The 27412-nt window shown below is 39.0% G+C and overlaps 12 protein-coding genes across 12 annotated transcripts; 9 read left to right on the plus strand and 3 right to left on the minus strand. All coding sequences in view use genetic code 12, as the record gives it.

Moving 5' to 3' along the window:
• Positions 1–55: 55 nt before the first annotated feature.
• On the minus strand, positions 56–577 carry I9W82_002098 (uncharacterized protein; the record flags this gene model as incomplete). Its single annotated transcript, XM_067690916.1, has 1 exon — positions 56–577. The coding sequence occupies one exon, from the start codon at positions 575–577 to the stop codon at positions 56–58; it is 522 nt and encodes a 173-aa protein (XP_067549334.1).
• A 1493-nt stretch (positions 578–2070) lies between these two features.
• On the plus strand, positions 2071–4145 carry I9W82_002099 (uncharacterized protein; the record flags this gene model as incomplete). The annotated part of the gene is made up of 2 exons (XM_067690917.1): positions 2071–3823; positions 3904–4145. 2 exons carry the CDS (start codon positions 2071–2073, stop codon positions 4143–4145), a joined length of 1995 nt encoding a protein of 664 aa, XP_067549335.1.
• Positions 4146–6213: 2068 nt separating this feature from the next.
• Positions 6214–7827, plus strand: I9W82_002100 (CHT2; the record flags this gene model as incomplete). Its single annotated transcript, XM_067690920.1, has 1 exon — positions 6214–7827. The coding sequence occupies one exon, from the start codon at positions 6214–6216 to the stop codon at positions 7825–7827; it is 1614 nt and encodes a 537-aa protein (XP_067549336.1).
• Positions 7828–9141: 1314 nt separating this feature from the next.
• I9W82_002101 (uncharacterized protein) lies at positions 9142–9999 on the plus strand (the record flags this gene model as incomplete). Its single annotated transcript, XM_067690921.1, has 1 exon — positions 9142–9999. One exon carries the CDS (start codon positions 9142–9144, stop codon positions 9997–9999), a length of 858 nt encoding a protein of 285 aa, XP_067549337.1.
• A 1644-nt stretch (positions 10000–11643) lies between these two features.
• On the plus strand, positions 11644–13410 carry I9W82_002102 (CHT2; the record flags this gene model as incomplete). Its single annotated transcript, XM_067690922.1, has 1 exon — positions 11644–13410. One exon carries the CDS (start codon positions 11644–11646, stop codon positions 13408–13410), a length of 1767 nt encoding a protein of 588 aa, XP_067549338.1.
• A 1579-nt stretch (positions 13411–14989) lies between these two features.
• I9W82_002103 (uncharacterized protein) lies at positions 14990–16108 on the plus strand (the record flags this gene model as incomplete). The annotated part of the gene is made up of 1 exon (XM_067690923.1): positions 14990–16108. The coding sequence occupies one exon, from the start codon at positions 14990–14992 to the stop codon at positions 16106–16108; it is 1119 nt and encodes a 372-aa protein (XP_067549339.1).
• A 1738-nt stretch (positions 16109–17846) lies between these two features.
• On the plus strand, positions 17847–19211 carry I9W82_002104 (uncharacterized protein; the record flags this gene model as incomplete). The annotated part of the gene is made up of 1 exon (XM_067690924.1): positions 17847–19211. One exon carries the CDS (start codon positions 17847–17849, stop codon positions 19209–19211), a length of 1365 nt encoding a protein of 454 aa, XP_067549340.1.
• Positions 19212–19238: 27 nt separating this feature from the next.
• I9W82_002105 (uncharacterized protein) lies at positions 19239–20553 on the plus strand (the record flags this gene model as incomplete). The annotated part of the gene is made up of 2 exons (XM_067690925.1): positions 19239–19269; positions 19451–20553. The coding sequence occupies 2 exons, from the start codon at positions 19239–19241 to the stop codon at positions 20551–20553; spliced, it is 1134 nt and encodes a 377-aa protein (XP_067549341.1).
• A 135-nt stretch (positions 20554–20688) lies between these two features.
• Positions 20689–22104, minus strand: SCW11 (putative glucan endo-1,3-beta-D-glucosidase; the record flags this gene model as incomplete). Its single annotated transcript, XM_067690926.1, has 1 exon — positions 20689–22104. The coding sequence occupies one exon, from the start codon at positions 22102–22104 to the stop codon at positions 20689–20691; it is 1416 nt and encodes a 471-aa protein (XP_067549342.1).
• Positions 22105–23239: 1135 nt separating this feature from the next.
• Positions 23240–24583, minus strand: CDS1 (phosphatidate cytidylyltransferase; the record flags this gene model as incomplete). The annotated part of the gene is made up of 1 exon (XM_067690927.1): positions 23240–24583. One exon carries the CDS (start codon positions 24581–24583, stop codon positions 23240–23242), a length of 1344 nt encoding a protein of 447 aa, XP_067549343.1.
• Positions 24584–25808: 1225 nt separating this feature from the next.
• SUI1 (translation initiation factor eIF1) lies at positions 25809–26138 on the plus strand (the record flags this gene model as incomplete). Its single annotated transcript, XM_067690928.1, has 1 exon — positions 25809–26138. The coding sequence occupies one exon, from the start codon at positions 25809–25811 to the stop codon at positions 26136–26138; it is 330 nt and encodes a 109-aa protein (XP_067549344.1).
• A 290-nt stretch (positions 26139–26428) lies between these two features.
• On the plus strand, positions 26429–27238 carry I9W82_002109 (U2-type spliceosomal complex subunit; the record flags this gene model as incomplete). The annotated part of the gene is made up of 1 exon (XM_067690929.1): positions 26429–27238. One exon carries the CDS (start codon positions 26429–26431, stop codon positions 27236–27238), a length of 810 nt encoding a protein of 269 aa, XP_067549345.1.
• Positions 27239–27412: the final 174 nt, after the last annotated feature.

Below are 27412 nucleotides of genomic sequence, written 5' to 3' on the forward strand. Positions count from 1 at the left end.
AACTACACATCCGGGCAATCAAATGCCGATGACATTTCTCAGCAATTTGCTACATTCACAAAACTGTTTTATGATTATCAAAATCATCAACTTTAATCCGCTTACCACCCTTGACACCAAACTCAGGAATAACCCCTACATCAGGCCCAAACACATCAAACAATGGCAACTTATCACCAAGCCACAACGCACGATCAAAATGGTCTTTTAAATCATCACCAGTTTGAGGGTGAATCAAAACCAGCAAATTTCCATGATGCAATTGAAACCAACTCAAAACTTTGACAAACACTTCGGGTCTCAATACATCAGCTTCCCAAAATTGAGTTGGATGTGGTCCAATGACTTTATCATTGGGCAATTTCTTAACTAAGATGGACCCATTGGCCGTATCTTCTGGGAAATCAGCAAGGAGTTTGTCACGTAAGGCGTCTGATTCTTGTAACGAGTTTTGTTGGTGGGCGTAGTAGTAGATGTGGAAATCGTAGTATTTGACGGGGTATGTGTATTTCAAGTTGTAGGTTGATGTGGTGGCAATGGAAGGGTCCTCCTTGGGAAAATGCGTAACGTAGTCCATTCTGAATGTGCTGTAGAGGATGATATACAAGTGAATTAAGAAATCGGGTATCTAATTTTTGTCGTTTGATAATTTGGAGCCGTATGAAGCCACAATTTTTATTATGTTATTGCGCGCATTTGAAGAACCGAGGATGGGCAATACTTTAAAAGATACTGAAGGAACTGGCATCACATTCTCATGCATTGTAGTTTCTTCTTTCTAAATACACGTTTCAACTGTTAATTTTGGAGTAGTGGAATAACAGTATGTATTCACATACTAAGGGCTTCCACTTAAACAAAGTAAATTCCATCTCAACTTTTTGAGGGATTTCTCAAAAGTTCTCAATTTTGCTACTTTTCAATTTTAATACTATTACAGCAGCTCACTTAAAGAATCCGCGATGCAGATGCTAGATACAAGCGTTGGTTCTATAGCTAATGTTTCAATTTTGTGGTTGCCTAATCTCGCGGATGTTTACATCGGAGTTTTAGAGCCAATAAGCAATCAGAAAGAGCTACACAAACCATTCAAATAGGGGATACTTTACAAATAGAAGGCATTCCTCAACTCTTCTATAAACAATACACGTATATTCCTCGAATTTTGAAGATGTAAACAAAGAAAGAACAATAATGTGCAATTAACTTGAGTGTAAAAAGAATAATTGAAGGAAAAATTCTCTTAAAGAAAAGGCGTTTCAATTCTGCGTCTTACTTGAACACAAAAGTAGGTTTTAATCTATTCGATCTATTAATAAAACTATCAGGGTTTGTGATTCATATTTCCGAACAGCTCATCTCCATTGTCAGAGCGTTCACAAGAATGTTAAATTGATATTGCCCACTTTGTACATTTAACAATACTTAATTATTAACCGAGTTCGGGAATCTAAATTTTTATTCCTTCTACACGTCAATAGAACTTTATTTCTTTGTCGTTACAATGTCATATTTTTAGGCTTAGCAGATTAAGGTTTTATTATTTTCTTCTTTTGACAGGGACCGTCATAACTATAAATATTGCATCCAATACATATAAGCTATGATTGATGAAACCCCTTTTATTTAAAAAAGCAAACCAAACACAGATGATGATGTTCGTGGCTGCCCTTATTAAAAACTAGCCAATCAGAGGACACACCACCTTTCTATTGATTAAAACAATGTAATAAAAAACGACGTTTTGTACTTCATTAATTATTACTCATTCTCGCCTCTTCCGTAAATACAAGAACAATAGCATTATGGGCCCACGACAATTGAAAAGAGTGAGAATTTTCATTGTCTGCAAAATCGCTTAAAATTTGCGAAATCTATTGAATCAGTAAAGTGATTGGCTCTTTTTATACTTGTGAAATGTAATAAAATGCCTTGAGGGCTGTGAGTACTGCAAACGACGTTGTGCTGATTGTGGCTATATATAAGGATGGCACTTTCCCACTAGCATTTCATATATTTTCTCTTCATCTCCTCAAGTCATTCGTTTCAACTAGACCTACTTACAGAATAATGTTATCTCATTCATTCTTTGCCTTGTTGCTTTCAGCAACAACTGCTTTAGCAGCTACAAACGATATCGCTCTTTACTGGGGTCAAAATGTTGCCGGTGGCCAAGGAAGATTAAGAGATTATTGCCAAAGCTCTGATGCACAAATTGTCATTGTTTCATCAATTACTGATTTTAAAACTGGATTTGGAGAATTTGACTACAACTGTTACAAAAATAAAACTACTGATATCATGACCTGCCCTGATTTTGCTGACGATATCAAAGAATGTCAAAATAAAGGTAAGAAAGTTCTTTTATCAATTGGTGCGCCTGGCTCAAATAGTGAATTTGCCAACACTCAAGAAGCAGAAGCTTTGGCAGATACTTTGTGGAATAAATTTGGTACTGGTCAAAGTGATGAAAAACCATTTGGTGATGCTGTTGTTGATGGATTTGATTTCCATGTTGCATCAGGAGGTAGCACTGGATATGCAGAATTGGCTAAAGCTTTGAAGTCCAAGTTTGATTCGTCAAAGAAGTACTATTTGTCTGCTTCACCAACTTGTGACTATCCAAACCCACAACTTGGACCATTATTGTCTCAAGTTCCATTGGATTACACTTTTGTTCAATACTATAATGGTCAATGCAACCCAACTCGTAATTTGAACTTTGATACATGGAGCAACTTTGCCAAGTCGGCACCTAACCCAGATATGAAGTTGTTCGTTGGTTTGAATGCTGAAGAGTTGAGTTCAGACTTTGTCAGTTCTCGTAGCTTGCCTTCGGTTCTCAACAAGGTAAATTGTGACCCAGCATTTGGTGGTCTTGCATTATGGGATGCTTCTGGTGCTTTCTTGAGAGAAACTAGGGATGGAAGGTATATTGAAAATGTGAGAAAAGTTCTTGATGAAGAAACATGCCCAGAACCATCTTCTAGCTCTGCTGAACCATCATCATCAGCTGAACCATCATCATCAGCTGAACCATCATCATCAGCTGAACCATCATCATCAACTGAACCATCATCATCGACTGAACCATCATCATCAGCTGAACCATCATCATCAGCTGAACCATCATCGTCTGCTGTACCAACCTCATCGACTGAACCATCATCATCAGCTGAACCATCATCGTCTGCTGAACCAACCTCATCGACTGAACCATCATCATCAGCTGAACCATCATCGTCTGCTGAACCAATCTCATCAGCTGAACCATCATCGTCTGCTGAACCAACCTCATCGACTGAACCAACCTCATCGACTGAACCATCATCATCAAATGAACCAACTTCTGAAGAGCCATCTTCATCAGCTGAACCATCTTCTGAAGAGACTAAAGCTTCCAGTTCGGACGTTGATGTACCAACTTCTACAGTTGCAAGCACCACTGTTGTTACCATCACTTCTTGCTCCAACGACGGATGTGTTACCACATCGGTAACTACAGGACTTACCACCGTTACTGAGGAATACACCACATTTACTACATTCTGTCCATTAACAACTGAAAGTGAAGGATCAAGCATCACCAAGTCTGAAGATGAAGTTAAAACTACCGTTGTCACTATTACTTCCTGCGAGGATAACAAATGTTCAACAATTCCTGTCACCACTGGACTTACAACCGTTACTAAAAGCAACACAGTTTACACCACTTATTGCCCATTATCTACAACAACTCCAGCTACTACAGTTGGCCAAGAGAAGTCCAACTCAGATTCAGCAAAGACAAGCGTTATTGTAACTGCCAAGACTGCTAGCCAAGGTACTGATTTTGCTACTGTTACCCCAACTACTTCTACTGTTTCTGATAAAGTGAAGAGACAATTGTTACAACAAGCACAGTTCAAGTTGGCGGAAAGACCAACTCTGCCAACACTGTTGCAGCTTCTAGTGGTTCACAAAAACAACAACCAACTTCATCAAAAGTACAAGGATCTCAAACCGTTGCAGCTCAATCTAGCCAAAGCACTGGCGCCCAAGCATCAAGTGTTTCTGTCTACGAAGGAGGTGCTGCCGGTGCCAACTCTTTTGCCATTGGAGGTGTTTTGGCTGTTCCAATGATCTTGCTTTCCTTAGTTATGTAAAACTAGTGTGTACTTTAAAAGGAACGTATAGACAGTAATAAAAAGGAATTTTCAGTCTCTACAACACTCTTAGAAGCTTAAACTATGAAAAGTAAAGTGGTAAATTAACTTCTCTTTCTTACAACTTGCGCGATGTGTCAAATGAATCCCCCAAATTTTCTTAAGCGCAATGGAAGAAACCGGCGGGTTTGTTCGATTAAAATTGACGGAAAAGCAAAAAAGAAAAAAGAAACCACCCACATAGCTGCAAGTGGAGTAAACTAAAGAATTGACAAAGTATTGTGTTGTTCTTTGTTCCAGGTAGATTAAACTTTTTTTTCTTGTTTTTCTTATTTTAGTTTCCCACTTTTGATCGTGTGACTTTTCATAAAGACAAAAAAAAAAGAAAGTTTAACCGTTTGTGCAGATTTCCAGAACAAACGCGAACTTTGTTTTGGAAATCAAAAAACCTTAAATTGATACACTGTTTCATATTTACAAAGGAAAGTTACCTGTGATTTGGGATTAAGTCAATCCTGTCAAAATACTTATTCTGACAATATTATTATCTGCGTTGTGAAAAGAATCTTTATTGTATTTATAAGCCTTTTGCGCGGATCTTGGCTTGTCATATCATTCGTATTTTTTTTTTTCGATTTACCGATCATCATTATTTCTTAACTGGGGATGAGGTCGTGTACAATAACTTTTTTTCTATCTCGATTTGGGTAGTCTGTTTCCTAATTGGGGTGTTTTGTGTTGACTTTTATGCATCATCTATTATGCTTCTTTTTTTCTTTCTTCCCTTTGTTGAATATTATATTATATTATATTATATTATATTATATTATATTATTTTCTTTTTTTTTTTTTCGTCTAAATTCTCTTAAAGACATGGGAGGAGGTCTTTTGCTTGTATACATATATAATATATCTATGCGATGTGTACACCTCAACACTAAGTACAAAAAAATTGTGCTCTTCACAATGTATCTGATCACAGCAGAAGCTCTATAATCGATATTAAGCCACTTCTATTACCCATAATCTTCTGTTTCATACAATAAAACATTAAACAGAGAGTAAAGTTTAGTCATAGAAGCCAACCAACCAATCAATCAATGATTGTATCATCACCCCACCTCCTTTGGAAAATGACTAAATGTTATGCATGAACTATAATCTTACTTTAAAGAAAAGGACCAAACAATTCTTTACACGCGTTTTACATCCATACACACATAAATGATAACAACACAAAACCTAACGAAATTGACAACAAAAGGAAGCTACACTTACACAAAACCACGCTATTATTTTCAAAAAACAAAACAATAACAAAACAATAACAATAGGAACATTGTTCAACTTGTCAACTATTAGCGAGTATGAATTTACCTAAAAATTAAATAACCCCCCAATAAGACTAGATGTGAACTCCATGGCAATACAACTCTACTAGAGCACGTAGTATATACAACAAACTTGCTTGATAGGAAATTGTATCTGTTACCATACTCAGACAAGAGAAAACAAAACCCATCATTAATTACCACAAACCGTTATTAAATGCATCTAGATTGAGGCTTTTGTCACTTATACGAAAAAACCGAACAATTTACGCTAAATTGAATCTCCTTTTCTTTTACTAAAAAACAACACAATACAATACACAAAGGAAGTCAAAGTCACTTCAAGTTTACAAACAATATACATAGTAATAAACGCACAGTATGTAAAAGAAATAGTAAATAGACTAAAAAGTTTTAGTTCTTGCATTCATCGCTTTCTATTGGAAGGAGGTGCCGCTTGATGCAAAAAAAAAAAAAAAAACCGCCCCATTTATTTTCACTTACATATATATACGTATATTCCACTTGTTGATAAAACATTTATATTCAAAGCCTTTCTTTCTCAGTAAAAAAGAACTTCATTCATTCATTCATTCAACAAACTCACAGTCTTTCGTTTTTTTTCACCTACCACTTAGATATTTTTGGATACCCACCCCACCTTTATATCTAACCCATAGTCGTTCCTTACTTTTACATTCCTTACTCACAAAAAGTTTCTTTTTTTTTTTTAAAAAATGTTGTCAAACACATTATTAGCTTTATTAGCTACTTCTGCCTCCGCTTTAGCTGCTTCCAACAGTGTTGCAATCTACTGGGGTCAAAACGGTGCTGGTGGTCAAGACAGATTGAGCACCTACTGTGCTGATACCAACGTTGACGTTGTTATCTTGTCCTTTTTGAATGATTTCCCAGATCCAACCAATGTCAACTTTGCTAACCAATGTGGTGCTACCTTCCCATCTGGTTTATTACATTGTGCTGCTATTGGTGAAGATATCAAGACCTGTCAAGCCGCAGGTAAGAAAGTCTTGTTGTCTCTTGGTGGTGCTGCTGGTACCTACGGTTTCAAAACCACTACTGATGCTACTGCTTTTGCTGACACTTTGTGGAACAAGTTCGGTGGTGGTGTAGACCCAGAAAGACCATTCGATGATGCTGTTGTTGATGGTTTCGATTTCGATATTGAATTGGGTACTTCAGTTGGTTACCCAGAATTGGCCAATGCTTTGAAATCCAAATTCGATTCATCAAAGAAATACTACTTGTCTGCTTCTCCACAATGTGTTTACCCAGATGCCCATCTTGACCCATTGATGACTCAAGTTCCATTAGACTTTGCTTTCATCCAATTCTACAACAACCCATGTTCAGTTGACGGTGCTTTCAACTACCCAACCTGGTCTGAATTTGCTGCTTCTTCACCAAACCCAGACTTGAAATTGTACGTTGGTGTTCCAGCTACTGGTAACATTGCTGGTTACGTTGACGCTGCTACCTTGGCTAAGACTATTGATCAAATTAAATGTGATAAACACTTTGCTGGTGTTTCTCTCTGGGATGCATCTGGTGCTTGGCTCAACACCGATGCTGCTGGTGCCAACTTTGCTGATCAAGTTAAGAAAGTTTTGGACGACCACACTTGCCCACCACCACCACCACCACCATCATCATCTTCTTCTTCAACCCCAGCTCCTCCAGCTTCTACTAAGGATAAAGACACTGTTGACTCAACTAGTGTTCCCGTTGCGCCATCTGGAGGTTACAAGAACACTACCACTGCTGACCCAGCTGACCCACCAATTTCAACTGCCACCGATATCCACACCACTATTGTCACTATCACTTCATGTGATGACAACAAATGTACTGAAGTTCCAGTTACCACCGGTGTTTTAACCGTCAGCGCGGTTGATACTGTCTACACCACTTACTGCCCATTGCCAACTACCACTGAAGCTTCAACTGTATGTGAAGTTTGCACTCCAGCTGAAGTTGCTCCAGCTTCATCTGCACCAGTTGTTGTTGCACCAGCTTCATCTGCACCAGTCGTTGTTGCCCCAGCTTCATCAGCTCCAGCTCCAGCTCCAGTTGCCCCAGTTGAATCATCTTCAGCTCCAGCACCAACTACTGTTGCTCCAATTGTCCAAACCAAGGAAACCGAAGCTGTTTCTACTCTTATCAACGAATCTGAGACTGAAACTATTACTTTAACTTACGATGTTACATCAACTATTTCTCCAGCTTCATCAGCTGCCCCAGAGATCATCTCAACTTACGAAGGTGCTGCTGTTTCGAATAAAGCTATGTGGTTCACTGTTCCACTTGTCTTTGTTGCTGCCTTGTTGTAAGCGTAGTATACAGTCATGATTAGAGATTCTATATACGTTAACTGTGTATCATTAACAAAATAAAAAAGTTTTTGGTTTTACATGGGAGTCGAGGTGAAAAGAAAATCTCTACTTACCAATGCTTTGAAATTGTAAGGCGAATGTCACGAGTTACTCACCTTACTACTGTGGATCGAATATAACGTAACACTGTGATAGCCATAGGCTCACCGGTTGTTTACCCAAGTTACTTGGTGGGGGCGCAAGCTTGACTCTATATTTAGAATTCAAAGCCAACCGTTTAGATGCATAATTCGAAAAATCGTTCCATTTTTGAAAGCGATAGCTACGCACGGTTAACTCCGGTAGAAAATGCTAAATTTGGATGTTACTTAATTAACTCAGCTTACTGGTTGTAAAAGTTTGCTTGAACGGAACTAAAAAAAAAATAAGACCACAAGAGGTAGGGATATGTTGTGGTTTACGCTCTTCCACTGTTGAGAAACACCACTCGTCCATTCTTTCGTGAAGCAAACATGCATTTTAATGCTGTCAACAAACTAGCGTGTCTTAGCGCCCACTAAAAAGCTACATGCATTAAATTTTTAAGCCTCTTGTTTACTTGAGGAAGAAAAATCGCCGCTTAAAACACTACTCGTCTAAGACTTGTTTACTTTTGTTTCATGTAAACATTTCTACTAAAAAGTTCACACCAAGCACCAAAAGAGTGTCAACAATTTGGTGACACAAAATTGAGATAATAATAGCCGACGATCAAATAGGGGGTCTATTCACACAAACTCTAATACAATGGGCGATATGGAAATGGGAGAAAACACAATCTATCAATAAAGAGCCAGAAATATGCATTGCAATTGTAAGAGCCACAATTTGGCTTCCTTTATTTTCACGAGAATTGGACCATTATATTCCCGTAATATACCTAGGAAAGTAAAAATCTAAACAAATGCAACACCTCGGGGAACCTTGTGTACATTCTCATCACTAAATAGGCAAGACTAAAAATTTCTCTTGAATTTAAAGAATGAGCTGATTACGAATTTCTATCATTTTGCCGGTTGGAGTTTCCTCTTTGACGCGTGTGACCGCCTCAGAACTTTTCCATTTTAGTCCTGATGTTTCGTCAAGTACCTCCTTTCGTCTACCAATCTTCCCCCGTATATAAATATACAGAATTCTCAATCTAAAAACTCAACACCTTTTTTTTTTCTCTTCGTTAAACTATTGTCAAAGAATTTCTTTCCAACAGATAATCGGATACCCCCTAATTCTAACCCATAGTCACTCACTTGCAAAAGAACTTTTAATTTCCAAATGTTGTCAAAAACCGTTTTCACTTTGTTAGCTGCTTCTTCTTCAGCTTTGGCCGCTGCCGTTTCACCATCAGGAAAAGTCTCAGACAAGGCATCAGTACCTCTCGCTACTGCTACCGTCATGTCCTCTTCCACCCATGTCATCACAGCCATTTCAACCACCGTTGTTACTTTTAATGTTTGTGATGTCAGCTCATGCAGTTCAAGTGTTGTTACCACTGGTGTTGCTACTATCAGTGAAACCGACACCGTCTACACTACTTACTGCCCATTGCCATCCTCAAGTGTTGAACCAACCACCAGTGCTAAACCATCAGTCTCCGAACCAATGTCCACTGAAACTGATATTTGCACCACCGTTATTACTGTCACTTCTTGTGAAGAAAACAAATGTAGCGAAGTTCCACTTACCACCGGTGTTACTACTGTAAGTGAAGTTGACACTATCTACACCACTTACTGCCCATTGCCAACCACTGAAGTACCAGCTCCAGCTCCAGTTAACACAACTGTATGTGAGTTATGCACTCCAGCTGCTCCAGTTGCTCCAGTTGAGACTAAGCCAGCTCCAGTTGCTCCAGTTGAATCTAAACCAGCTCCAGTTGCTCCAGTTGAATCTAAACCAGCTCCAGTTGCTCCAATTGAATCTAAACCAGCTCCAGTTGCTCCAGTTGAATCTAAACCAGCTCCAGTTGCTCCAATTGAATCTAAACCAGCTCCAGTTGCTCCAGTTGAACAAGCTCCATCAGCCCCAGCTCCAGCTCCAGTTCCAACTGTTTCAGCTTATGAAGGTGCTGCTGCCACCAACAAGGCTATGTGGTTATCTGTTCCACTCGTTTTTGTTGCTGCCTTATTATAAGTGTAGCTGATACTACGTTATCTTTTATGATCGTTGGATCAGTATATCTAAGTCTGTATTGAAAAAAATAGTAATAATTTTACGGTTTAAAAGAGCAAGTTGTAGACTTAGTAGTTTGCTGTTGATTGTTTTTAGGTTGTAGGTTTTGACTTTGCTATAACGTTTCTGATAGACATCTCTTCATTTCAAGAAGCACTTTTGGTATTTGCAAATGACACGCTTAGGTATCAACCCTCTACTATTTACGAAGCCAACTCAGATAAAACAAGAGGCTTACAATTTTCTCGCTAGAACCGACTTCAACAGGATTCCTACGGCCATCTGGATACAAGCTTACTCATTCACCCTACATATAGCATCGCGGTTTTATTTCACTAAAGAAACCGAGCACAACCATTAGTAGCATTGGTGTTTTCTCTCTTTATTAGCTTTGACTGCGAAATAAAAGAGAATTACAAGGGTCTTCTAGTGAATGAGTGCTGCGGTTGATATATTCGGGGAACTAGCACTTGGATAGCAAAATTTAGGTTTACCAAAAGATCCGCTTCCAGAAACTGTAGTATAGAAATCAGTAGCTTTTGAAAGAGAGATTACATAGAAACTTTCTTACTGAATTAACCGAAGCCTGGAACACCACCAGCTGGATAGAGTAACATTTTATGCGCCACGAATAAGGAGAATTCATTTCTGGTAAAGTAACACCACACAAAGTATCCGGAGTGCGATGGATAAAGAAATAGGAGTAGGAGAAAAAGATACCTAGCCACTGTAAACAACGCTCTTGCCGATCGTCTATTTCTATTAATAAACCTCTGAGCACTTACAGACGGACACTCGTAGATGAAGCACCTCGCGTTTCCTTTCGACTACAGTGTATCACACCACCACATGGTTAGTTAATATGTATATGCTCTCATAACTCTTCTGTAGATGAGAAAAAGTGGACCACATGTAAACAAAACGCGTTCATGCACTTCTATTTACATTTAGAGCACCACACATGCGAATCAATGAATGTCAACAAAGAGGCAAAGCAAATGAGTAAAAAAAAAAAAAGAAGGGTTTATACAGACACAAAACTGAGCTGTCAAAAAAAAATTCCACTAAAGCTTGACGGCGGACTTTCTAAGAAATACAATAAGGGATGGTTAAGAGCAAGTGAACTAAAAAGAACAGTTTTGGGTATCTTAAATTACTAATAATAATGAGCTAACCATCCTGCCCTAATATAAGCCATGGACACAAGGCGTTAAAGAGTCTGGCCACGGCATCAATGTGTAGGACTTTCTTACCTAAACTAAATAAGGTCTAAATTTGTTTAAGGACAGAATGTTTCCAAACACAAGAACCAAAACCTCACCACTTTGGTGTAGATTCACTTTGTCGTGTACTAACGCCTCAAATGCTATTACTACTCTCGCGATGTTTGTTAAATCCTCCCCTTCGGTTTCACACGTTCTGCAATAAATATTCATTATAAAGACTCAAACAAAGAACACCTAAGATTCGGGTTTCTGTTCTTTACATTCAAACAACAACTTGAAAATAGCTTCCTTCGTTTTTCATAACTGAAGAGCCTACATCTGACCCACAGTCATTCTTTTATTTGAACACATTCAATTGTTTTAGAAAAAAATTCACTAAATGTTGTCAAAAACCTTATTAGCTTTGTTAGCCGCTACATCGTCGGTTTTATCAATCGCTGTTACTACTTCCACTAAGTCTGTGACCGTGACAGACTTAACCACTACTGTTATCACTATTACTCATTGTAATAGTGAAAAATGTACTGAAATTCCAGTTACCACTGGTGTTACAACTGTCACTTATACTGACGAAATCATTAGTACTGTTTACACTACTTACTGCCCGTTAACCGATACTCCCAAGACAACTACTGCTGCTAAGCCAACTGTTGCTCCTAAGCCACCGGCACCTGTTCCATCCTCTATTTCTAAACCAGTCGTTAAGGATGATCCAATTGAAACCGTCAAACCAACCACTGCTCCTAAGCCAACCACTGCACCAAAACCAACTATTGTTTCAAAACCATCAGTTGAACCAAAGCCAACTGTCTCTTCTAAGCCGTCAGTTGAACCAACTATTGCTTCAAAACCATCAGTTGAACCAAAGCCAACTGTCTTTCCTAAGCCATCCGTTGAACCAAAACCAACTATTGCTTCAAAGCCATCCGTTGAACCAAAACCAACTATTGCTTCAAAGCCATCCGTTGAACCAAAACCAACTATTGCTTCAAAGCCATCCGTTGAACCAAAACCAACTATTGCTTCAAAGCCATCCGTTGAACCAACCATTGCTTCAAAGCCATCTACTACTGCCACGCCAACACCAACCATTGCTTCAAAGCCATCTACTACTGCCACGCCAACACCAACCGTTACACCAACCTCTGTTCCAAAGCCTTCCACTGCTGCCAAACCATCAGTTAGTGACAAACCATCCTCCACTGCCAAACCATCAGTCAAGCCATCAGTTAGTGCCAAACCATCAGTTAGTGCTAAGCCATCCAGCTCAGCTGTTGAGCCATCTGTAAGTGCTAAGCCATCTACCTCACTTGGTGACCCAATTGCTGCTTCCACGCTGTCCCCTAGTGCCAAGCCATCAAGTTCAGCTGTTGAGCCATCTGTAAGTGCTAAGCCATCTACCTCACTTGGTGACCCAATTGCTACTAGCATGTTACCTCCTAGTGCTGACCCATCGGTTTCTGACCCACCAATGTCTACTACTACTGATATTTTTACCACTATTATCACCATTACTTCTTGTGAAGACTTCTCCTGTAGTTTGGTTCCTGTTACCACTGGAGTTGTGACCGTTAGTGAAGTTGACACTATTTACACTACTTACTGCCCATTGCCTTCTACTACTACCGACGTTACAACAACTGTTGTTACCATCACTTCCTGCGTATCTGATGTATGTAGTGAAGTTCCAGTTACTACAACTGTATGCCCACCTGCATCTGTTGCTTCCACTTCATGCACTACAACACCAGTTGCACCAGAATCATCTGCTCCAGCACCAGTTGCACCAGCTTCATCTGCTCCAGCTTCAATTGCCTCAGTTGCATCTTCACCAGCACCAGTTGCACCAGCTTCATCTGCTCCAGCTTCAGTTGCCTCAATCGCATCCTCTCCAGCACCAGTTGCACCAGCACCAACTACTGCTGTACCAACTGTCTTGACTACCCAAACAGAGGCTGTATCTACTTTTGTTAGTGATTCTGAGACTGAGACTATTACTTTGACTTACCAAATTACATCTACTATTACCCCAGTTGCAAATGCAACATCAGTTCCAGCAGGTGTTTCTGAGTACGAAGGTGCTGCTGCCTCTAACAGAGCTATGTGGTTTACTGTCCCACTCGTTTTTATTGCTGCCTTATTATAAGTGTAGCCTATACTACGTTATCAGTGTATGATCAAAGGATCTACCACTACGTTACCATGTATGATCTGAAGATCTATATATGTCAATACGAGTATAAAGAAGTAGTTAAAAGTTTTAGGTTATAATAAATTCATTGATTCTATAAAGCATATTTGAGTCTTGATGCCTTAGATTGTTCTTATTGCTTGGTGTAGTGTCCTGTTATTTATGAGCGCGTGCATTAGCGCAATGTTATTATGCGCTGTTTGCAAATAATACTCTTAGGTATCACCCATTTTACTAGGAGAGGTGCGTGTATATTTACTACTTCGTAAAAGTAGGGCAGTCATTGTAAAGCTATTTACAAGGTGAGAGTTTTTCCCTGGAAAATAACAAATTGTAGCTTTATAATGGGTTAAGCGATTTTGCACCTTCTAGTTTTATGAACTGTCCACTACTTGGACCCAACTATGTGCACACGGTTCTGCACCAAAAGTCATTAAACATACTTTGTTATTAGTTCTGGAAAAGAAGTTTGTTGATTTCTCCGATACACGATTTTGCTTAATATAGCCTCCGGAGTAAGTGATCACTTGCAAAGTAATACCGTTTCGTTACATCAACAACGGGATATCCTTGTATTACCAAGCTCGGAAAATTTAGGATGAGACACAACCTACGCTTAAAGGCATTAGCAACAGAGAGGGATATTGCAAGTAACAGTAATAGCTCTCAGCTAATACCTTATGTTTTCCCCCTTTTGAACACGCACGACACGGATGCTCATTCTTTAATGAAACATGTAATACATGATTCTGACGAACTGTAGTGCATGCCACTTCGCGGTTAGCTGGTGCATAAAGTCTGTTTTCATTGAATGAAGAAGTAAAAAAAAAAAAACAACATCATGTAAGCGAAACGCGTCAATGCAGTATTCTGATTAAAACATGTCAACGCATAAGGATATAGACGAAATAAAAATAAATAAATGAAAAAAAACAAAACAAATAACAAATAGGGGCGAAGTGACACAAAATTGCCATCTGGTTAACACTTGCGCCTATTAGCTGAAAATGTCATTGTGATGAAATGAGATGAAATGTGTAGAGATGTGCGACGACCGTATGTCAAGCAAAACCTGAGCAAATGAACAGCCAAAGATAAGGAGAAGCACCGCATATACAGAAGAATACTCAACATAAACAATGGAAGATTTTGAATCATTTTGCACTATGCAGCATTAATTAAACTAAATTAAGCTCGGCTAAATCAATATTCTTTACAAATGGGATGACGTGCCTGCAAAGAATTACCAATAAAATTGTATCATTGTTGTGAATTTTACTGCAGCAAGTCTCCTTTACTTACTCACTGGCGCCTCACACGTTCCTCTCTTAGTCAGAATATTTTCCTAAAACGTCCTGTTCGTCTCCGTCACCCTTTCTACAAAGATAATATAAATACCTAGGAAAATAACTCAAGCAAAACAACTTCGATGCTCTTGTTTTTCAATTTTGAAAATCAAATTCCATTCGTTTTATATTATTCGATACCCCGCAACTAACCTACAGTCGTTCTTTTATTATTCTAACTTTACCAAATGTTGCCAAAAACTTTGTTAGCTTTATTGGCTGCCTCGTCTCCAGTCTTTGCCAAAGTCATTACTACGACCAATGTGGTTCTCGAAACAGCAGTTCACACTGACGTCCTGACCAAAGTTCAAACCGGTCTCTTGACAATTAGTAATCCTACTACTTCCATTTCAGTGCCATCTTCCAGTGCCAAGCCCACCACACCATCAGTTAGTGCTAAGCCAACCGTAACTCCAACTGTTACTCCTAAACCATCCACTACCGCTAAACCATCTGTTACCGCCAAGCCATCTTCTAGTGCTAAGCCAACACTTACTCTTACACCTACTACCAAACCTTCAGTTAAGCCATCTTCCAGTGCCAAACCATCCAGCTCAATTGTTGACCCATCAGTTAGTGCCAAACCATCAGCTAGTGCTAAGCCATCAAGTGTTATTGCTGATCCATCAGTTAGTGCTGACCCATCAGTTGCTGACCCACCAATGTCTACTACTACTGATATTTTCACCACTATCATCACCATCACTTCCTGTGATACCCTTTCATGTAGTTTGGTTCCTGTTACCACTGGAGTTGTGACCGTTAGTGAAGTTGACACTATTTACACTACTTACTGCCCATTGCCTTCTACTACTACCGACGTTACAACAACTGTCGTTACCATCACTTCCTGCGTATCTGATGTATGCAGCGAAGTCCCAGTTACCACAACTATTTGCCCACCTGCATCTGTTGCTTCCACTTCATGCACTACAACACCAGTTGCACCAGAATCGTATGCACCAGCTTCAATTGCCTCAGTGGCATCTTCCCCAGCACTAGTTGCGCCAGCTTCATCTGCTCCAGCTTCAGTTGCCTCAATCGCATCCTCTCCAGCACCAGTTGCACCAGCACCAACTACTGCTGTACCAACTGTCTTGACTACCCAAACAGAGGCTGTATCTACTTTTGTTAGTGATTCTGAGACTGAGACTATTACTTTGACTTACCAAATTACATCTACTATTACCCCAGTTGCAAATGCAACATCAGTTCCAGCAGGTGTTTCTGAGTACGAAGGTGCTGCTGCATCTAACAGAGCTATGTGGTTTACTGTCCCACTCGTTTTTATTGCTGCCTTATTATAAGTGTAGCCTATGCGACGTTATCAGTGTATGATCATAGGATCTACCGCTACGTTACCATGTATGATCAGAGGATCTATATATCTAAGTATGTGTTTAAAAGAATAACTAAAAGTATTTCGTTATAATAAATTGTTTAATTTGTTTGTTCAAAGCAAAACTTATTTGAGTTTTGATGTCCTCATCTTATTGTTTCGGCTTATGATGAAAGTGTAGTAAGAAGACAGTTTCAACCTCCATTTGCAAAGGAGCCTTATGATACCAACTATGCACCTCTGCCAGTTATTTGTACGCAGGTCGCCGAAATGTGTCTGAAGTTTTGCTATATTTACTACAGTTGCTTACTACATAGACTCATTATATTTTCAGACGTACGTTGGGAGTCACGGCATCAATGAGAATACCAAAATTATAACAGTGAAGTTGCAAACCTAAATACTCATTGAATATAAGGAAAGAGGTGAACTCTTTTGTCCGGTTGGCTTAGAGTTGCATAACCTTTTATTTTGAAAGTTGTTCACCCTGATGAGCGGTTGGCTGCGAAAAAAATAGTCAAAAAATTGTAGGCTAAAAAGGGGTCGAAAGATTTCACACATAGTGTGATTTATTTATCCTCCACTACGTTCCAAGAAGTACTGATGAATAGAGGGCCATGAGCCATTATTTAGCTCTAATCTGGTACTGAATTTGAGAAATAAAAACTTGTCTCATTACCTTGATCATATTCGATGTACGATTTTTCCAGCAACGTCAAGTAACATTCACCACTACCAAAAAAAAGTAGATTGATAGCAAATCAGTGCTTTACATAAAGAGTTGGATGCTTCTCTACGATACAAAGAGCAAATGTTTCACATTTACCGTCTCAGGTGACTTAGATTGCTCAGAGTGAATGGTTTTAAAAACGTGAATGCCTTGAGCTGCTGCATGCTTTTTTCTTGGCTTCCCATTTGCAATAAGAAGTGCTACATTCTGTTTGTTATTATTTGGTTGAATAATACATGCCTCCGACAACCTGTAATATATCATACCACTTCGTGAGAAGTTGTTGCATAAAGTTGTTGATCGTTTCAAGCAGTCAAGGAGTGAAAGAAGACAGAAAGTAAACAAAACGCGCAAATGCACTTTTCTTTCATGTGAGTGCATTTACATACATACATACATGTAAACAAGCAGGCAAAACAAACAAAAAAAATTATAAGGGTCCATGTAGTGACACAAAACCACTCTGTAACTCACCAAGTTCAAATTGCATGGCAACTGGAAACCAGATTGGATGATGGCAGGAGATCGAACATCAAGTTATATTCTACAAACAGTGAAAATGAATAACCCCAAGGGTAATTGTTTCTATCTGTATATCGAACACAATATAGACCATTTAGGAGATGGAAAGGGAGATTTAATAGAGGACTTTGCTGCAAAAGTCGATCTAAATTAGTCTAAATTTGTTTAAGAAGTGAATGCTATTTGATGGTAGAACCATAATCTTGTTGCAGATCTCGTTGTTCGTGTACATCCGCCTCATAGACAACCATTCAAAGGAAGGCGTTTTTTCAGAAAACATTCTACTGGAACTCTCAACACATTCTACAATTTAGTATAAATACCTTGTACCAACTCCCAAAACAAAAATACTCAGTACTCTTATCATTGTTTTAAAAAACAAATCGTCACTCGTTTTACATAATTGGATACCCCCAACTAACCCACAGTCGTTCTTTTATTTCACTTTTCTCAAATGTTGTCAAGAAATTTGTTAGCTTTATTGGCTGCTTCATCTTCAGTCTTAGGTAAGATCATTGTCAGAACCTCAACTGACACAATCTGGGTTACAAAAACCATCATGGAAACCGATTGGGTCACCGTCACTGATATTGTTTGTGCAAATGGTGTATGTAGTGAAGTTGCCACTACTAGTGCTTCCGTCGCTACCCACATTACCGTGGTCCCCCCAACCACCACTCTTGTCCCTAAGGTTATTCCTCCTCCAGGACCATCTGTCACCCCAAAGCCATCAGCTTCTGCTAAGCCAACTGTTACTCCAACTTCTGCTCCCAAGCCATCCACCACTGCAAAGCCATCAGTTAGTGCTAAACCTTCAGTTACTGCTAAACCATCGTCTATTGCCAAACCATCAACTACCGCCAAGCCATCTTCTAGTGCCAAACCAAAACCTACTGTTACACCAACTGTTGCATCAAAGCCATCCGTAAGCGCAAAACCTTCTGTTAGTGCTAAGCCATCTACCTCTCTTGGTGACCCAGCTGTTACTACCATGTTATCTGCTAGTGCCAAGCCATCAAGTGTTATTGCTGACCCATCAGTTAGTGCCAAACCATCAGCTAGTGCTAAGCCATCAAGTGTTATTGCTGATCCATCAGTTAGTGCTGACCCATCAGTTGCTGACCCATCAGTTGCTGACCCACCAGTTGCTGACCCACCAATGTCTACTACTACTGATATTTTTACCACTATTATCACCATCACTTCCTGTGATACCCTTTCATGTAGTTTGGTTCCTGTTACCACTGGAGTTGTGACCGTTAGTGAAGTTGACACTATTTACACTACTTACTGCCCATTACCTTCTACTACTACTGACGTTACAACAACTGTCGTTACCATCACTTCCTGCGTATCTGATATCTGCAGTGAAGTCCCAGTTACCACAACTATTTGCCCACCTGCATCTGTTGCTTCCACTTCATGCACTACAACACCAGTTGCACCAGAATCATCTGCTCCAGCACCAGTTGCACCAGAATCATCTGCTCCAGCACCAGCTGTCCCAGAATCATCTGCACCAGCTTCAGTTGCCTCAGCTGCATCTTCTCCAGCACCAGTTGCACCAGTCGCACCAGTTTCATCTGCTCCAGCCCCAGTTGCACCAGTTGCACCAGTTGCACCAGTATCATCTGCTCCAGCACCAGTTGCTCCGGTCGAGACTAAGCCAGCACCTGTTGCACCAGTTGAACAAGTGCCATCTGCTTCAGTTCCAGCTCCAGCACCAGCTCCAGCTGTCTCAGCATACGAAGGTGCTGCTGCCTCTAACAAAGCTATGTGGTTTACTGTCCCACTCGTTTTTATTGCTGCCTTATTATAAGTGTAGCCTATACTACGTTATCAGTGTATGATCAAAGGATCTACCGCTACGTTACCATGTATGATCAGAGGATCTATATATTTAAGTAAGTGTTTTAAAAAGAAGTAATTTGTTCTTGATTTTAAGGTAAGCCAAAATAGGACTAAAGTAAGAGGCCAAAGCGAAAAAAGAAAAAGGAAAAAAAAAATGATAACCATCAATCCCATTATCCCGTACGCTCTAATACGATATTACCATAGCGCATACCATGTCTCGAATATCGAAAAGTATAGGCTCCTCTACATACGACCAGCATAATTCAAAATCAATTTCGGAAAAACTAGAGCGCCAACTTTTGGAGCATTTAGACGACGATGTATTGAATGTCAATGTGCTTCGAAGCAATCTTAAAGCTCAAGCTGCAAAGGCAACCGAAGAAGCGAATATGGATAATCACCTGTCATCCTCCCTACTGAAAGAGACGATCACACCTACTATAGAGCAAGAAATATTACTCCAAGAAAAGTCCGATGAATTAGCTGATGAAAATTGGCATATTGCTACAGAGTACTACAAAAATATCGATACCAAAGCATTCCGTCAATATGAGCTAGCTTGTGATCGAGTCAAGTCATTTTATGAGGAACAACATGCTAAGCAAACCGTGGCGTACAATATTCAAGCTAGAATTAACTTCAAGACAAAAACTCGTGATACAATGACCGTTTGGCAGGCATTGGAGAAATTGAACAAGTTGTTGGATGAAAGCGATCCTGATACCGAACTTTCGCAGATACTGCACGCTTTACAAACAGCGGAGGCAATTCGACGAGATGGCAAGCCTCGCTGGTTTCAATTAGTTGGGTTGATACATGACTTGGGCAAGCTACTTTATTTTTATGATTCACGTGGACAATGGGACGTTGTTGGTGATACATTCCCCGTGGGTTGCAAATTTTCGAAACGGATTATATTTCCTGATAGTTTTAAAGCCAACCCAGATTTCCTCAACCCATTATACAATACGAAATATGGCATATATTCGAAACATTGTGGATTGGATAAAGTAATGCTAAGTTGGGGTCATGATGAGTATATGTTTCATATAGCAAAAAAGTATTCAAAGTTGCCAAAGGAAGGTTTGGCCATGATCCGGTATCATTCGTTTTACCCTTGGCATCAGGAAATGGCCTATACTTATCTCATGGATGATCATGATAAAGAAATGCTAAAGGCTGTCAAAGCGTTCAATCAATATGATCTATACTCCAAGATTGATCGAGAGTATGATGTCGAGGAGTTGAAGCCGTATTATCTTGAATTGATTGATGAGTTTTTCCCCGATAAAGTGATTGATTTTTAGAGACTACACTTTGTTGTTTAGTAACTCTCGAACTTTATTTATTTATGAAATATACAAGGGATCGATTTCAATCCCCAAATGAAGTGAAGAAAAGACTAGTAGAAAATGCCAAAGGAAAGAAACAATGGAGCTCCCCTAGCTGAATAAATTAATAGCACCGAAATATTGTTCAATTCCATGTGGACCAGGATCTTTCCAGAAATCATTGTACGTGGTCAAGATGGTAACTTCTCCTCCAGTTGAGTCCAATATCGATTTAATAGCAATTTCTTGATTTTCAGGAGATGGTACATTCAATCCCAAAGTATCACCTTGTGATGGGTATCCGGTTTCAGTAATCCAAACCAGCTTTCCCTTACACAAGTTAGCAACTTGTGATTGTTGAGTAGTAACGTAATCACCAGCCTTTGATGGGCCAATGTTTGCGTTGAAATATGAGTGTGGGTTGATGGCAACAATATCCATACTTGTATCGGTACACAATTTTGGATAGTTTATAAAAGTGGCTGGTGGCTCAGCAGTAGTGACGTATCCGTTGTATCCAGCGTTTCTTAATTGTGTCCTAACTGAATCCAATTTTGTCATCATTGAGTCAACGTCAACATATTGTGAATTGATGGCTTCGTTACCAAAAGTAATCAAGTTGAAAATATCCCAACCATTTTGTTCTCCGTATTCAATAACTTGTTGGATTTGGCCATCGGCAGAATTGACACCATCTTGAGATACCCAAACTCCTTGATTGACTTTCATGCCCAATTCTTTACATTTCTGCAACACAGTACTCAAAGAGCCACAATCAGTTCCGTATGATCTAATCAGCTTGATACCTTTGTTGAAAATTAATTGCAAGTCGGAATTGATCTCATCTGATGATTTACAGCTTCTGTCGTTTGAGTATGGCGAGTAGACAATTGTTGAAGGTGGCGAAATGTTGTCTGATGATCCGTCGTTGAGACTACTGCTGCTTGTTGATGCGGAAGAGCTTGATGATGGGGTCCAATTTGACGAAGAAGTTGTTGAAGTTTGTTGAGTTGATTGCTGAGGTTGTTGAGTTGATTGCTGAGGTTGTTGAGGTTGAGATTGTTGAGATTGTTGAGATTGTTGAGATTGTTGAGGTTGCTCCTCCGGTGCCGATGTGGAACTAGTTTGTGGTTGAGCAGTTGTGGCAGGAGTAGCTTCACTTTGAACAGATGGTTGAACATTTGCAGTTGTTTGAGCACCTTCCGGAGCATTTGCTGGAGTAGTTTCAGCACCAGGAGCAGCAGAAGTAGTTGGCTGATTGCCTTGTTGGTTGTCTTTGTACTCAGGAGTCAATGTGAATGTAGCTGGGTAAGTGTTCCATTGACCACTCCAGATTGTGCTTGTTGAAGAACTTCCATCAGCTAATACGTAAATTCCGACGGGTGGTAACCAAACAGTAGTTGTTCCTGTGGTATGTGTGACGTATTCAGTAACAGGAGCAGCAGTGTGATACCTTGTTATTATAGCCGGTATTGGAGCGGCAGATATAAGGTTGATAAAAAAGAATGTAAATAGTATAGCGAGCATCTTAAGAAAAGGAATGTTAGTTTGGATGTCTGTTTTCAAATGTAGGTAGGATTGATAACGATTGTAAAACGAGTTAGTCTCTAACGAGTGTAGTAGGTTTTGACTTAGTGAATGAATGAAGTCGGTAGGTAAGGGAAAGTTGTATAATAATAAACGAATGTAATAGGTTATGAAGATATAAAAAGAGCAAAAGGAAAAAGTAGGACTAAAATTTTAGTTTATTTGGGTACCCTTTTATACTTTTTCAAAATCTAGTCACCTCACTTGTTGAACTAGCTGGCTGGTTAGATCACAGACCCTCTCTTCTTTGAAAATTGATCTCTCTTTCGCAACAAAGAACCAAGTTTTGTATCACATTTTGTTTTTATGCGCAGCAAAAATCCCAAATAGGAAAGTCGATTTGATCTTTTTGTTCTTTGCAGCAAGCAAAAAGAAGAATCGAATACACACATTTTCTTTGTACAAAGACGTTAGAGCTCGTTAACTTAGGAAGAGAAGATCAACCAGCCTTGATTTATTATTTGATCTGTTACTTGATTTGTCACTTGATTTGTCACTTTCCTGATCCAGGTACTGATCCAGACCCAGGGGATTTGTGAAATGTTCAAGTTGATCCAGAGAAGAGACGGATCTATTAGAAGACTAAGAAGGGAGCTCTGAAATGGCTACCTCATGAGGAAGGGGACTTTGATACTAGGAAGTTGCGTTGATGAAATGTCTATGGTACACCTACAATGTGCATTCATTCACTTTGACGAAACTATTCACTACTCCTCTTTACTTGTAGTAGACGAGCCTACTGAAACTGACAACAGCTTGCCGGTATCGTCTCAGTTTCGTTTGATACTCTTCGTTTTGTGCTGGCAATTCGTCCAGCCATATGGAAAATTCATTTTTTTAGATTTCTGCTGGATGCGAAGCCCCAAAAAGGAAGGTGCGGCGACAGAAAAAAGCGCTACCTATCCATGTTACCACGGGTGGACGATTCAGGGGCTTAGCCTTCAATGGTGAAAGCTGCTACAATCAAGGCTGATCTGACTGTTCTTAAACCAGCAGATTCTGCATCTTTTGAGAAATGCTAACTTGATTTTACAGAATTCATTGTACTAAACAATTTACAATAATATACAGGACATTAATTGGCCAATAATTCCACAATTGATTGCAACTTCTCATCATTGATGACACCCTCTCTGTTCAAGTATCTCAAGATACTCTTGACCAACTGAATTAATTGTGGTGCACTCAAATTTATTATTGCCATTTGCAAGACTTTACCCAAATTCATATTGTGATTACTGATGAAAGTTTGATAATACAAGTAAGTGAAGGAACCCATCAAAAATTGGCAATCAAATCTATCAGTAATACCACCATGGCCAGGAATAGTGTCACCAAAATCTTTGATACCAAAAGCTCTCTTTAATCCACTTGCGAAAAACCCACCAAATGGAGCAATCAATGATGCAAATGTAGCAAGAATAGCAGCGTGGAAATAAACTGGTTTAAAAGTGATGAGCTCAACTGTGCCTCCAAAAAGGTCGACAATATTCTGTGGTAATTGGTAAACTTGTGGGATAAACACTGGGTTTGGTTCGCAACTTGGATAGTTGTACAAATGAGTAGACAAGTTTTGTGCTGGGCAAATCAAATAATCCGACTTGGACAAGATAAGAGATCCAATAACTGCAGCAATACCGGTACAAATCCAAGCACCAACAAAGCCCTCCACAGTCTTTTTTGGTGAAATTTCAATCAATTGAGTTCTACCAAAGGTAATTCCACAAACATAAGCAAATATATCATTGACAATAACCAATGCAGAAGGCAAGAAGAGCCAAAATATACCATGTAGTATATTTCCTATAATGAGATGTGCTTGGAATACAACCAATAATAACGTCATGTGAGTGACACACAATTGCGCAAATTGAAACTTGTAGTATCCCTTTTTCAAAGTCCAAACAAAAAACACAAATCCAGCAATGTACAATGAGTAACTGATAATCTTATGATTCAATATAAGTAAAGTAAGGAACTTGTTGGAGAATATTTGATCTTGGAAAAATTCAAGAAATGATGGGAAATCCAAATAGTACCAAGTAGCGACCAAGAAATACCAATTTAGTGATCTATTGTAAGGAATCTTTTTATCCCTTGCTGGCTCTGAAGTTAATGCAATAATCTCTTTAAACGTTAAGAATTGAAATAGCAATACCATGCAAATTATTGGCAAGTGTCCAGAAGCCAAAACCATGAAAAATCCAGCAATCATGACAAATGTCCAAATTGTTCTGGTTACAAATGCTTGTTTTTTCTTTTCCTTTTCATTCACCACAGGCCCACCTTTTGAAGATTTGTTATCATTTCCGGTTTTTGAGATCGTTGGTGTTATCGATGCAGAAGTTGCTGGGGTTTTTATGGAGTTGGAGGCGGTATCGGCATCACCGTCGGCTCGTTTGGTGCTATCTTTGCTCATTTCTGTAATAAATTAGGTTTAGATAATAGGGTTAAATAGTATGACGTGTATTGCAAATTGATGATCTGATTTTATCCCCAGTCTTGTGAATATTAAATTAGTCGATGAGTTTCTCTTGTACTAGCGTTCTTCTTTGACTGTGGTGATCAATTGCACTATAGCTTTACTAGATTGAGATAGATCCCCCTTGGAATTGTTTATCTAGCAATAGATTATGTATAAGTTGAATTCAATCTGTAAATTATAGATGAGATTTTATTTTTTTTTTTGGTTCTTATGAAAATTAGATGAAGAGAGAGAGAGAAGCAAATTACAACGTTGAAATGGAATCTTACGCAAAATTAGGGGAAACAAGACTAATCTCATACAATTGCAAAACTCACAGTCTGTTACACACATCCTTACGGCGAATTCTAGAGCAAACATTGACAGATAACACTGTTTCATAATACAAAAGGTTCTCTTTAGACTGATTTATTGGCGTCCGTGTGGAGTTCCCTCTGTCTTGAGTAGCAATTGGCGCCTGGCACAATAACGCGCATTTTGTTGGGGAAGAAGAAGAAGAGGAAGGAAAAAAAACACAGAAAAAGTGGGGACGGGAAAGAAGCAAAAAGTTCAACATATAGAATGTAACAGTTGTCAAGAAAGGTATACTACGGTAGGCTACTTGACGGTATAGTCAAAAGTTAGTTAGAATGCTAACTCTAGTCTTGTTCATCTGGTGGTGCTTTATGTGCACGTTTTTCACATGCAAAAGAAAAAATCAAATGAGACAGCCAACAATTGTAATACGAAAAAAGTAGTGTAGAAATGTTCAAATTAGCCTTGGGTCGTGTATGCGTTACAAAGTAGTGTACCATTGTACAATATTCTTGATCACAACATTTCTTTTTGTTTTTTTGTTGTATTGTTTGTTTGCTTGGAGTTTAATATTGATGTAAGGATGTATTAACGTGTTAAGTGAGTATGTGTGTGTGTGTGTGTGTGACTGTAAATTAAAATTTTTAAATTTCTTTTATTGAGTTTTTTTTCTACAAAAGACATCACTAATCGATCAAAACTTAGGAGATACATCAGTGAACAGAAGTACAGTCGTTACCACCCGCTGCCCTTTAACCACATTTCTTTCAACTCAAACTTAGTACAAGAACTACATACCCAAGAAAAAAAAAAGAGAGCAAAGAGTCCTTTTTAATCTTATATTTCCTTCGCCCTTTACAATTTTATGTCAACTATCCAAAACTTAAACGCATTTGATCCATTCGCCGACACTGGTGATTCCGAAGCTCAGCCAACAAACTACATTCATATTCGTATCCAACAACGTAACGGTAGAAAAACTTTAACTACAGTTCAAGGTGTACCAAATGAATATGATTTAAAGAAAATTTTAAAGGTCTTGAAGAAAGACTTTGCTTGTAACGGAAACATCGTTAAGGATGATGATTTGGGAGAGGTTATTCAATTACAAGGTGATCAAAGAACCAAAGTTTCTGAATTTTTGACAACCCAATTACAGTTGCCTAAAAAGAATATCAAGATTCACGGTTTCTAAAGAGGAGCAAATGGTTTGCTCCTGTTACTGCTTTTGCTTCGCACGAAGGTGGTATATTTACAAGCTCTAGGTATTGCCACTGCGTACAGTATAGAAGCGTATTTTGAATATATATATATATGAAAACCCTTTCATAAAGCTGTTCGTGTAGTTTTACTGTTTCTTTGTGTGGCGTAAGCGACTATTTTACTTTATTTTTATTTTTTTTTTCTTTTTCTCTACAATCACAGCGCAACATTGATGCTTTTTGCATCACCATCAACCACAACACCATCGCTTAACCTTCTATCATGGCAGGAGATTTGAATTTGAAAAAGTCATGGAACCCGGCTTTAGTAAAGAACCAGCAAAAGGTTTGGGAACTTGAACAAAAGAAGCTAAAGGAACTAAAAGAATCAAAGGAGAAGAGTCTTGAGTTTAAAAAAGAGCAGGAATACTTGGACCTCTTGAAGTTACAATATGGAGAGAACTTTAGTAAAGATCAATTATCGAGTAATGAGAAGTTGAAAGTTTCAAAGTTGAGTTGGATGTATGACGATGTGCCGTTTGAAAAGCAAGAGAGTGAAGTAGCAAATCCAGGTGGATTCATTGAAACTACAGCAGAATTCACCGAGGGTAAAACAGAAGCAGAGAACTTGCTTAGTGGGAATCGTGCTTTTAAAAAGAGTGAACCAAATGGATTTTCCAACGATAGAATGAACAAGGTGATTGGGTTGGGACAGAAGAAGTCAAGTTTAAATAATTATGGTGATGATCCGATGGCACTCATTCAGAAACAACAAATGCAAAGAAGAAGTCAGGCTCAAGCAGTGCCACTGCATGGAGGATCAGATAGACGCAGCAAAGTAGACTCAGAAACTTCAAACCGGGAAGATAGATACCATAAAAGATCAAAGCATTATTCAACTCGTGAACTGGGTAGTTCTTCTGGCCATAGACACCATGATTCAGATAGACATTCTCATCGCAAGTCAAGTGAAGGGCATAGACTGCACAGATCTAGAGAACACCATTCATCTGGTAGGTCTCGTCACGAGAGGCATCCTTATCAAGACCTGGAAAACCCCAATAGGACTAGAGACAGGTCACCAATTAGGTAAACAAACTTGCTTACAAAAGACTGGTTCCTATGACTGACTGACTGACTTTGCAATTGGTTCCAATCGGTCTGCTTGTGATTCAATTTAGTGTGCATAAATTAAACGCGTGAAAGATTAAAAAGGTCCAAAAAGAAAAAGAAAGCGAAAAAAAAAAATAAAAAGAAAATTTTTGAA

This window comes from Candida metapsilosis, assembly GCF_017655625.1.
Source record: "Candida metapsilosis strain BP57 chromosome Unknown scaffold2, whole genome shotgun sequence".
Classification (NCBI taxonomy): Eukaryota; Fungi; Ascomycota; class Pichiomycetes; order Serinales; family Debaryomycetaceae; genus Lodderomyces; species Lodderomyces metapsilosis.